Here is a 12,596-nt window from a genome sequence, read left to right as displayed (position 1 = left end):
TTATTTTTACATTTTCCTGTTTTTTGGAAAATTTCAAAACTATCCTTGGGCACAAATCGATTTACCGTTTCGAAAATATTCGTAAACATATTTCCTACACTTTGTTGAGTCAAATGTTTTTCATCAATTTTCTAACTTAATTTGAGATATGGGGGATAGGAAGAGAAATGTTTGTGCCCCCTGCTAAGAAGTGAACCATTAGCTCGAGGTTCTCCACGTGGCTGTCCTACTGATTGGGCTAGAGATTTGGCTTATACTTGGCCCAGTTTGTTTGTTTCTTTTTCTCTCTTTTATTTCATTCTTAATTATATCTCTTTTAATTTATTCTTACTAAGTCAATTGTTTTGTGGTTTTTACTTTTTTAGGATCTTTAGGATCTTTAGGAAAAAGTTTATATAAGGTTGACACCTTAAATTGTAAAAGTAAAATGCGCCTCAAAACTTCATCAAAGATGCTATTTTGATGTTGATCATCTCAAAATTGAGATGAATGGATACGGGCAAAAAAATTATTTCAAATTTACAAAATGGTTATATCTTGCAATACATTATCTAGATTGTCCATTTTCAATATTCTCATCAATTTATAGATTTTTTTAACTTGAACTATTTTTTGAGTTTAAAATATTATAAGTAGAGATTAAAATAGATTCTCATGCTGTCTTAAAAATTTCAACCCCAAAATTGCATCCTACGACGAAGTTTGGATGTGTGCCTTGTTTTGATTGTTTTAAGGTTGGAACTTTTTTTCCTTTATTATTGTACCTTTATATTTAGCTTGATTTTATCAATGCAATGTTCTTCAAGTTTTTCCAACACTATTTGCAATTTAAAATTAGTTAAGGACCACTCAATTGTCAAGAAAATATGAAAGGCCTTTGGCAAATCAAATTGAGTGGTGTAGAATGCTGCAACCTTACTACAAGGTTGTTCCCTTCCATAAACCACACCTTTTTCAACAGGAAAAAAGTTTATACATGGATGTAACCTTATTTGTAGAACTAAGGTTGTATTAATATACATGGTCTATTTTATTCGAATGGAGTAGACTGATACCATTAAGATGTAGTGCAAGCTTTCTATGTTTCCCCTACAGCATAGAAGTTCTCTCCTCTCCCTTATCCAACTGTCCATTCTGAACGGAGGGCTAAGATTACCCCAATCACAATGTTACGTCTCTACACTATTTTATTTTAAATTTTTTTCTATAAACTATTTTGACACCAAATTTTGGACATCCATTCCTCTATTATACTCGCACTAGTGAAAGAAACAAAAAATTTAAATAAAATAAAATGACCAAAATACCCCTGAAAGTTTCAAGGGGTATTTAGTCATTATATTTTATCTAAACAATATTTTTTATAGGTGTGCCCCAATGAGAAGATGATACGTACCAAAATTTATATTCATACAATTTGTATAAAAAAGCTAAATAAAATACTTTAAGATGTCGGATCTAAGATCAAACGGTGAGTGGCTCCCTTGATCAAAATTGGACAGCTGGATGGTAAGAAGAGGATAGGACTTCTATGCTACAAGAGAAGTATAGAAACCTTTCTCTAAGATGTATAACTTTTTTGATACTATCTTAGAAGACATCAAACTTACATTGTCCAAATAAAAGGATGGCATAGGACATAACCACCTGCAACATTCCTTCCTTGTATAAACCGCACCCTCTATACACCGCACCCTCTGATATATCAAACTTGTTAAACTGCCGGCTTCTTGAGAGTTTCAAGTCTGACCAGATCGTACTTTTAATAGACAATAAAAAATGGTATTATATCATGTGGACTACAGGTCATATAAATTTTTCCTGAAATTGACTAAATGCCATGTAGTCCACTATTTGTATGCAACACGCCATCCCACCATTATCGAGTATGGATGGAGTGGTGACAATTACGACTACTATGAGTTAATATGAGAACAATATACACTTGTACCAGCATGGTGTGATTTACATGATGTTGCAACCTTAAACAATCAAATTAAAGTGCACCTCCAAATTTTATCACAAATGCAATTTTAGTGTAAAAAATTCTTAAGATGGCTTGAAAATTTGTTCATTCTAATTATAAAATTTTAAACTCAAAAAATGGTTTTAAGTCGAGTAGTTCTATAAACAGATGAAAATCTTGAACTACTTTAGATTTGCCCAAAATCTCACCCTCTTTCATTAAAGGAAATAGGTGACATCACGTATATTTTGATAAATTTCAAAAACAAAAGAAAGAAAGAAGAAAGGCTTTATTGTTCTGAAGCGGTTAAAAATAAAGTGTTTGGAAGAACTCCCAGGTATCTTCCTGACATAAAATAAACTGTATGACAAGAAAAAACATTTGAAGTACTTAGACACAGTTAAAAGTTAAAGGACAACATGGAATAACCTATGGCAAACAAAGCCTAGAACATTCCCATGTGGGGAGTCAAAGAGCTCATATTCCCCTGATTTTTCAAAAGACATGCCCAAGTGACTTTCCAGGGAAAACCAAATGCCCTATGACCTTTCAAGGTGTACAATGCTTTGTGATGCTTTTTCCTAAGGGATTTGGGTTTGATTATTTTCATACATCAGGTACTTGAGTAGATAGTCATAGATCAATTGGACCACACATCATCCTAAACAACATGGATTCCACAAGAAGCAACCAATCTTTTTTTTCCCTGTTGAAAACAGGTGAGAGCAACCACGGATTATAACAACGGGACAAGTGACAAGCCGGATCCTCAACAGAAAATCGTGGACAATTTGATGATTTGAGAAATTGCCTCATTGGCCAAAGTGCAGCTTTATTGGTAATCCTTTGCCACAACCATGAAATTGTCGGTTCCATCCACCCAAGTGACTGGGGTCAGAGCTCTATTCAGTTTCTCCTTTCCTATTGGCATTTTGATACAAGATTATCAGTGTTTCAGATTAAGTCTTCACGGGTCTCTTCTTGACTGAGCTGCCATCTCACTCATGTTGGGACTCTTAAATTATCGGTTGCATCCCAAGTGACGGGGGTTACAGCTCTATTCAGTTTATCCTTTCCTATTGCCATTTTGATACAAAATTATCAGTGTTTCTGATTAAGTCTTCACGGGTCTCTTATTGCCTTGACAACGGCTGGGGCTGCCATCTCACTCATGTTGGGACTTTCAACAAATAGCATCGTGAACTCCCCCACCTTTTCAATCTTTCCTTTCTTCCCTGCTCTTAGCACAAGCTTGCCTCGATGGTAAGAAAAGATTCCATTGTGAAGGCGAATAATGTCGCCAGCTTGGATTGCATCACATTCACTTCCCCATAGCTGAAAGTTAACAGCAGCTGTTTCATCCGCCACAAGGGCTAAACATGTCCTCTGGGGCCCCGTATCTTTTCCCATGTTGTACTTGTTCAGCACTATAAATCTAGTGTTTACAGAGTTTGAGGCTGTAGGCACGAGATCTTTTATGAATAACATCCTCCTTCAAACCACCTGAGACATAAATTTTCAAGTAGCATGCACGGTAAGAGCAAATTATAGATAAAAAAAGGTGGAAAGGAGCAAATCATCTAAACAGACTAGTAAAATGTAATCTGCAACCTTAAAAGTTCTCATCTTCCTCGTTCCCAATAATATTTCCAGATAGATGAAACAGAAACAAACAATTACATTTTCCCATAGATCCACACAGTCGATATCTTGAGTTTAACTACAATTAATCAAAGCAACATATATTTATTTAGGATCAACTCTTTGAACCAACAGTAGGCAACAATCATGATATCCAGAAATGGCATAGAACCATGCTAAAATGAGTTTAATTCGAATCATATAGAGGTTTTCTTTTTTGAAACTTCGAATCATATAAATAATTACAGTAATCACTCACAGATTCCAATAATCAACTCGTACCAATATGCTAACTTTCCTGTTTAATGCAGTACCAATACAGCAAGAGGCTCTACGTTGTTGGAGACAACTCAAAACTCAAGAAGCATCAAACTACATGTGCCCAGGGGATATCTTTAGAAAATTTTTAAAAAAACAATAAAATTTTATTTGAATAAAATATGATACAAATGTAGGCACTACAAAAGGGCGAGGTCCTATTTTCAAGTCTATTGGATTTTTATTGTGTGAGCCCGAACTCAGTTGAGTCTCTATTCAAGTTCTGATCTTCCCTCCCCCTCCATGTCTTGGCAGTTTCCTATGGCATCTCTCTATTCATGGGATCCTCTTGCATGTGTGGAATATTCAAGAAGAAATATATGTGATCATCCACCTTGGCAGAAAAGCAGCCATCAGTCGGGCCATGGCGAGGAATTACTACAGTATCAGTACTCGTATATCATTGCACACCCAGTTGGAAGGGTGGCATTGCCCGATCGGCAACTTCAGGTGATCCCGAACCAGTGCAAGTCAAACGTAAATCTGAAAAGCCCCAAGGACACATTTTTTATCTAAAGTTACAATACTTGTACATTATACAAATTAATGAAATTTTACTGGTAAATTTCAGAAAGAAAACAGAACAAAAAGAAACAGCTCTAACCCACACTACTCAAAGCTCATGAGAAACCTCAAGTGCAAAATCCATCGAAATCCTAAAGGCCAATAAAACTTGTAAGATATCTGATCTACAAGCCATTAAAAAGAAAATAATAAAAATCCACAACAATCCAGAGTTCTTCTCCCTTCAAATCCTAAAACCAAAAGAGAACAAAAAAAAGAAATTACAAAACCAAAAGCAAAACCGAACTATACTAAAAATGCAATAAATAGAAAGGAAAAATACAAAAAAGAAGAAGAAGAACAACAAAGAAACTATCATCAAAACCAAAAAAGAGTTTCCATCCAAACAAATGCTCCATGAAAGAAACTGCATAACTACATCGATGTAAAGCAGCACTTGTACCATACTCAAATCAACAGAAAAACAACAACATGAATGTTGGCATCCTGTCTATTCTAAAACTGAGAAAATTATAACACAAATCAATTGAGAGAAAGAGGGGCCTCCACATCATAGAAAAACAAAAACTGCAGAAATAGAGAAGTAATAGAATGGGGCATAAGGAGAGATAAGAAAGCGGAGAAACGACAAGACAGACAAGAACAGAGGAAATAGTATGCAAGAGATCTGAAGGCCACAAAGACCTAGATAAAATAAAGTAGATACGAGATAAATTTAAGCGGGTGGGAAACACTAAGAGAAAGAGAGTGCCAAACGAGTGAGTGAGTGAGTGGGGTTGTGACGACCCTTCTTCTTCTCTTGTGCTATTGCTAGCTATTGGTGTTGGTTGACCGAAGAAGATGGCACAATTGATACTATGAGATTTTTTTGTGCTCTATGTCATATCAAAGTAACTAGCCATCCTCATCGCCTCGGAATTACAGACCAAAGTGGATACAAAATAATAATCATCTTTGGTGTGCAATTAAGTAATATGGGATTCATTTACCGTTCCTTTTCTTATGTTGTAGCACAGATACTTGTTATGTCAATTAAGTGATGAGCATGATGGGCAAGCGCTTCCATAACCCTTAGGCCATTGTCCCTTGTCTAAATGCTAATCTAAGTATGTTATGATCATTATAACTTGTACATGCTATTGAAGTAATAATCCATGACATTGGCATCTATTTATAGCTTCAAAGACTGCTATGGCCAGGATTCTTATTCCTTCATGTGATCATAATTAATTCGTTTTACCTTTTAATGATGCTAGCAGCCTCATTATTCATGTTTCTTGAACTCTAGTCATGTTCCGTTGCATAGAAATGATAATATCTGAAAGCCAAAAATGAAAAAATGGACACTTAAATTCTAATAGGAATTCCATGAGGTTGTGAATTGTAATACCTTGCAGCCTTGATTCACTAATTTGGATTGTTTTTATAACTAGATAAGTTTACTTGTTGGATCTGATTTTAGTTGAATTGAATCCCGTTCCGATCTGGTTGGACCTTAGAGCTGGATCAGGCCTGATGTGGTCCTCTCTGAACCAACCGATTGAACACTGTGTGGTTATTTCACTTGGTTCGACATGATGCCATGAACAAATTTCAGGTCATCATTGAAAATTTTGCATTTTCTGTACATGGAATAGGAGCTTGATGGCAGCAGAATTTGAAGTTATTGGTTATGGAAAGTTAGGAAGTCACTCTTTACTTGCAGAGAATGATTAATAGATAACAAATACAGTAATTCTAACAGAAGGTCGTGAGAGGATTGATGCATTGTCTGGTGTAACACCCTGTTAGTATGAATTGAGTCAATGGAACTCCCACCCTTTTCTAGTGTAAACCTACAAAAATAGGTTTTTAAGGTATTGAAATGCATTCAAATAAGGAATTTTTTATTTGAAGATGTATAACCAATATTCATCATTGTGTAAAGAGATTTGATCAAAGATGTGATCAGACTTCATTTATACTCCAAATTTATGACAGGTTCATAGAACTTGCAATCCTAAATCCCAGACTCCATCCCACCAATAACAGAATACTTACTACTTCCTGTATTCTATGAACATTTAGGGCCTGTTTGATAACTGGAAAGTAGTTCATGAACTGTAAATTAGAAGTTCTTCCTTGTTGGGAAGATAGAAGTTACTGTAACAAGTTCTTGGATTTTGTATTTGATAACCTCCTGAGAAGTTAAAGAAGTTCCTGGAATCTATGTTTGATAACCTCCTGGGATTGCTAACCTCCTGGGAAGTTAAAGAAGTTAACCTCCTGGGAAGTTAAAGAAGTTCCTGGTTTCTGTGTTTGATAACCTCCTAGGAAGTTAAAGAAGTTATTGGTTTCTCTGTTTGATAACCTCTTGGGAAGTTAAAGAAGTTATGGGCATATGTATTAGTTTAGCTTTAGAACTAATAGGCAAGATGTGAAATGTTAAAATTGAGACCTAGATATTATTTTTTTAAATTTTTTTTTTATAGAATCCTTATTTGGCCAGTTTATAAGAATGAATAAGAAAAAAAAAGAAGACGAAAGAAACAATCAAAGTCAAGAAGTTCCATGGACATTGCTGGATAAAAATGCAAGCATAGCACTTGTCACATTCTTAATATATTTCACTTAGTTCCCTTTTCATCTGATTTTGTGGATCTGTTGATGAAAACCCAGGCGGGCTTCTGTTTACTCATCAATCTTATCTAATAAATGGCCTTATGACCAACAAGAACATCTAATCACCCAGTACAATCCCCTTTCCCCTTTAACACATGACCCAACAAAGGAACCACCTATGCATAAATCCAACTGTTGGAAACCACCAACGTTTCAGCCAAGCCCCAAGAAAACCAATTTTCCCTCTCCTAACTCCCCACATGTACAAACAGAAAGCGAAAACACAAAAGCATGAACCAAGAATACGAAATCCCTACTCATGTCAAAAAAAAAAGGGAATTCCAAACCCCTTCTGAACACAATACTAAAACAAGTAGTCAAACTCAAGAGGCCAAAAACCACAATAAGCCCATTAATGGAGGTGTAAATGGGCATACAAAGAGAAACAAGTCTCAATTCCTACAGCACATACATAAAACAAACCCCGAATACATAAATAAATCTCACACAATTCCTACAGCACTTACATAAATCAATTGGCATTAATTCCTTTAATAAAATGCTCTTCGCCTGATTTGTTTCCCCTATCGTTACTTGTCCATATCATTTCTTTGGTGCAGATCACATTCTACAAAAGTTTTGGACTTCATCTCAAATTTTAATACACATGCTGCAAATTAACTCAAAATATGCCAAGAAGAAAAACATGAAATGCCTAACTCGAGTAAGATGCAATCAATTAACAAATTTCACAAGACCAAATCACTTTGCTTTAACCAAGTTTGAAAATGGGGCTCAGGAGAAGGAACTCACCCCCTTGCAACTCAGAAAAATCTTAATCAACTGATCAAAGTCTATGCTGAGTAAGCCAAATAAACAAAAAAAAAAAACAAACATTTGCGAAAAATCTGTAAAATCAGAAAAAAAACCAGAGAGAGAATAAACTGATCGTACAGGAAAAAAATCGAGGGATCCATTTTCACCATGTTCGAAACCTGGAGAAAAAAATCAGAGAGCAAAAAAACCCATGGGATACAGAAAAAACTAGAGAGAAAAGAAAGCAAGGGAGAGAGAAAATACTGAGATGTACCTTTGCGAGGAGGCTCGTAAGCGCAAAGAGAAAGCGCAAGATGGTCTCTTCTCCGTAGTTAGGGCAGTTGGAGGCATGCAAATACCTCGAGAAACATAAAGAACACAGATCAGAGCTCAAGGAAGAGATCCAAGGAAAAGAGAGAGAAAGATGAAGAAAATCAGATCTCAATAGCATACCTCAAGATGAATAACACAGAGAGAATCAGAGCTCTTTGCTTCCTCCTCCGTCTTCTTGGACCCTCGAGTGTGATAGAGAAGAGAAGTACAGTACTCAATAGCAAGGATCAGAGATCAAGAGTAAACCCTAGCGAGGCCTGAGTGCGAAGAGAGGGGTCTGGCTGATAGCGGCGTGGTGCGAAGAGAGAGGAGGCTCAGCGGCCGATAGCGAAGTACAGAGGGGTGGCTCAGCGGCTGATAGATGAGTAAACCGTAGCGAGGCCTGAGTGCGAAGAGAGGGCTCAGGCTGGTAGCAGCGTGGTGCGAAGAGAGGGCTCAGGCTGGTAGCAGCGTGGTGCGAAGAGAGGGGTGGCGCAACTGACAGCACAAGAAGAAGAACCTACGGCACAACTCTTCGGGGGTGAAGTCTTATAAAAACTTGCGATTTCAAGTTCCGACTTTTGGTCCAGCTCTTTTTAACACACAAAGCGCGGGGAAGATGAGAAGTTAAGTGAAGTTCCCTACTTAACTTCCGGTTTTTTTTCGTTCCGGTTTTTTATCGATCAAAGATAAGCTACAAATTTCAAAAAGACGCTTCTCGTTATCAAACACGTCTGTATAGCATAAACCAAAACCCAACGGAACCCCATTTATATCTTACAAAAACATGCAAAGACCCTTCTGCAACTCACAACAAACCAGCAAAACCCAATTCATTCATTCCATGAAAAAAAAATCCATAAAATAAAAACCAATTCACTAATCCAGCGATAGAGCTCTCAATACGTGAGAAAAACCTAAAACCCATTTCGTATATGCCATACTTCATACGAAACCAAAACCCCCAAAAACTTTACATATCCAAAAATAAAGCTCATAGATGATAGAATGATCGATTTGTTACCGGTAGAATGAGGATTCGAAGAAGCTTGTAATCGGAAAGTAAATTTGCTCGGGCTTTTGCCCTGGCCCTTAGCTGAAAGTGCCTCTATCTATCGAAAATGGACTCTCACTTAAAATGATGGCGACTGAGGCTTTGTTGCGTGGTGGGACTGAGGCTTTGTTCCTTATTAGGAAGTAAACAGTTTTATTCCAACCCTCAACACTCACGCATACTTTTCAGAAGGGCAACTACCCAAATATTATTTAGGATTATTTAAAGATTTTGTGTAGGGTTTCAACCAGTTAAATGAACATGAAATTTATTAGTTTACCCATAAGAGTCGAACATTTCGACACCTTACCCATATTTTTCTATTTAATTTCAAAATATCCATAAAACAACACATGATATTGAGCTGAAATAGGTAAAATGTTAAATAGTTCATGACTGATTTAATAAATTTCTTTTTAGGATAATTTCCACGAAAAATATTTATATGAAGTTTCAACCTTATATTATTGAAGTAAGGTGCAACTCAAAAACCCATCATAAAATGTTGTTTTGAAGCTAAAAAACCCTCAAATTGATCATCTCAATAGATGTTAAAAAAAGAAATTCAAGTCATGAAAACATGGCATCCTATAATGTATTATCCGGATGGTTCATTTTCAAAATGTCATGAAAAAATTACACATGGCAGGGTTTCAACTTGTTTATTATAATAGTATGGGTCATATTTTTTGCAAAAACTATATGGAGACTATCTTTTTTATTTTTATTTTTTTCAAAACTGCCCACCTATCAACCATTTTCAACACCGAACAAGCGGGAAATCCTATACAACTCTATTTGCAAGGGCATGTTTGGTAGTACCAACATCTAGTAGACACATTGTTCATGTTTGTACCATCGGACAACTCAACTTTGAAAACATTTATTGTACTCAAGGCCTGTTCGATATTTGCAACACCAAACAACTTTTTGTTATGTGTTTCTAATTTTGGACAACTTAACTTTCTAAGTGGTCTGCCATTGGAAATACTGGACCAATTATAATTGATTATTTAAATTCTTATTACTTAATTAGTATAACAGAATTGATGTAATACAATAAATTTCAGAAAAAATATCTCTATATCCTTTATTTTTAGGTTTCATTTATTAATAAACTCAAAGTTTCAAAATATATATTCCAACCCCCACGCCGCTTTAAACCTATTTTTTAACCTAAACAAATGTGAGAAATACATGCTCTTTCTAAACCCAATCATTTCTCTCTTCACTTATATATCACAAACTTATCTCTTTCTCGCTCTTGTTGCGTCTCTCCCTCTCACTCTCTCCTCATGTATTTATCCAAACATTTCTCTCTCCTCCTGATAACCTCTCATCACCAAACAACCCTACTCCGAGCCCGAGCCCGTGCCCTAATCCCCCCATCTCACTCTTCTTTGGCTTTTGGGGATGCCGATAGCAAATCGGAGGCGCCCATGGTGGTGGATATTTGTACAACCTTGTAGGAGGATAACCCGCCTGTGGATAACCGCTAGCAGTAGGATAGCAAGTTGCTGATGGGGGTGGAGGGTTCCCATAATTCTGTGGTGGCGGTGGATAAGGCAGCATTGGCGAGATAAGCCATCAGGCTCATCGGCCTTCTTCTGAGGAGGATAAGGAGAAGATGATGAAGAAGACTAGGGCTTTGAGGAGGATGACTCGACTTTTTTGGCAATTGGATAAGCAGCACCAGCCACTGGATATCCATTCACGGTAACTGGATAGCAGTTTCTGGTAGCTGCATAACCAACATTGGGTGTTGTCGTCATCTTGGCTCAAATCCTCAATAAAATACTCTCCCTCTTTTATAATTCCTCTCTCCAAACCTCTTTGTCAACCAACACCATCAAGAGCCCCATTATTTCTCCAGCAAAATAATGACAAAAAAAAGGGCAAAAAAACAACAAAAATGAGCCAAAACCAAGCCATGGAGTACAAAGATTTGCTTCCTATCATGGCCGAAAAGCTTAAGCCGATGCTTTCAAGGCAAAGAGCTCAATGGATTCAAGCTTTTGGCCTAACCCATAGAAGAGAGTGTGAGGGGAGAGAGATGGATTCAAGATTGTTTCTCTCTCTATCTGCTGTTATCTTTTTCTCTCTGTGTACTTACTGTATTTTAGGATATGTGTTTGAGAGGAGAGTGAGTGAGGGGAGAGATGGGAAATATGAAGAGAGAGAGAGCGGGAGGAGAGATAGTGAGGGGTTAGAGATGGAAAAGACGGAGAGAGTGACAAGGGTTGCAGGGAGAGAGAAAGAGGGAAGTTTGCAAAGATGACTTTTAGAAAAGGCATGCCTTTTTAGATTTATTTGACCTAAAAAAAACATGTTTAAAGTAGATAAAATTACCTAAGGGGGTTAGAAGAAATAAAATATACAATTTTTATGCCATAAGATATATTTTAAAACCTTGGGTCTATTATGAAATGAAACTTAAACAACGGTATAGATATATTTTCCCTTTATTTTATTTATTATTATTTGTAATTGAATTTATTTTTTAATGAAATTTCTTGAAATAATATATATATATATATATCAAATGGCAAAAGAAAAATCTAGAATAGATTAGACAAATAGGATAGAAATAATTAAAAATTTAAAAATAAAAAATAAAAGATAAAGGAAAATCTATTGAAGATAAAATACATTTAAATACAAACAATAATAAATGAAATAAGAAACAAATAAAATTAATTACATTACATCAATTCTATTATACTAATGGAATAATAAGATTATAAATAGTTATAATTACTTATAATAGGTCTTTTTTTTCTGATGCCATATAGCTTAGGAAGTTGAGATTTCTGATATCAGAAACAACTAACTCGGCTTTCATTGTATTGTACAACCCCTTACTAATAGAGATCGGCTTTCATTGTATTGTAGAACCCCTTACTAACAGAGATGATTGGATTTTCCCACCTGTCAATGTGATTAATAGAGATGAATAAAAACTTGTGGATTTCCCACCAGTCTAGTGTTGAAAATGCGGAATAAATGAGCAATTCTAAAAAAAGACGAAAGGCAATGACGTAGAGGTGGTCTCCACGTACTTTTTGCAAAAATATGATTCATATTGTAATAAGCCCCTTGAAACCTTGCCCATATGTAATTTACTCATTCATCGATATTTATAGTATTTATGTTTCGATCCACGTTGATCTTTGGGATGCGATCAACTTAAATCTTCATAAAATTGAGTTAATTTACGATAACGTGGAAAAAGTAAAGACCTCAAACAAAAGAAAAAAAAGAAAAGAAAAGAACGAGTTAGTTTACGATAAAGTAGAAAAAGTAGAGACCCTCAAACGAAAAGGAAAAAAAAAAGAGCTCAGCCAATCCACCCAAATATAGATA

At 35.9% G+C, this 12,596-nt stretch overlaps 1 protein-coding gene across 7 annotated transcripts; it reads right to left on the bottom strand.

Moving 5' to 3' along the window:
- Positions 1–2,240: 2,240 nt before the first annotated feature.
- LOC105420976 (Nucleic acid-binding, OB-fold-like protein) lies at positions 2,241–9,361 on the bottom strand. Of its 7 annotated transcripts, none has more exons than XR_016048301.1 (5): positions 9,204–9,361; positions 8,321–8,873; positions 8,142–8,226; positions 7,579–7,695; positions 2,241–3,469 (listed from the first exon to the last, which is right to left on the bottom strand). XR_016048301.1 is itself a non-coding variant. In XM_020669948.2 (5 exons), exon 5 carries the CDS (start codon positions 3,452–3,454, stop codon positions 3,089–3,091), a length of 366 nt encoding a protein of 121 aa, XP_020525607.1. In that variant the 5' UTR covers positions 3,455–3,469; positions 7,579–7,679; positions 8,006–8,046; positions 8,142–8,226; positions 8,321–8,748; the 3' UTR covers positions 2,241–3,088. The 7 variants fall into 7 exon arrangements, 4 of the variants coding, with proteins under 4 accessions (XP_020525607.1, XP_020525609.1, XP_020525605.1 ...); XM_020669948.2 differs by lacking the exon at positions 9,204–9,361 and adding an exon at positions 8,006–8,046 and having other exon boundaries at positions 7,579–7,679; positions 8,321–8,748; XR_016048300.1 differs by having other exon boundaries at positions 2,332–4,408; positions 7,579–7,679.
- Positions 9,362–12,596: the final 3,235 nt, after the last annotated feature.

The sequence above is a fragment of the Amborella trichopoda genome, chromosome 13 (genome assembly GCF_054954075.1).
Source record: "Amborella trichopoda isolate Santa Cruz 75 chromosome 13, AtrichopodaSantaCruz75HAP2 v2.0, whole genome shotgun sequence".
NCBI classification, from domain to species: domain Eukaryota; kingdom Viridiplantae; phylum Streptophyta; class Magnoliopsida; order Amborellales; family Amborellaceae; genus Amborella; species Amborella trichopoda.
Note: the sequence above shows the minus strand (reverse complement) of the source record. Positions and strands in the feature narration are given on the sequence as shown.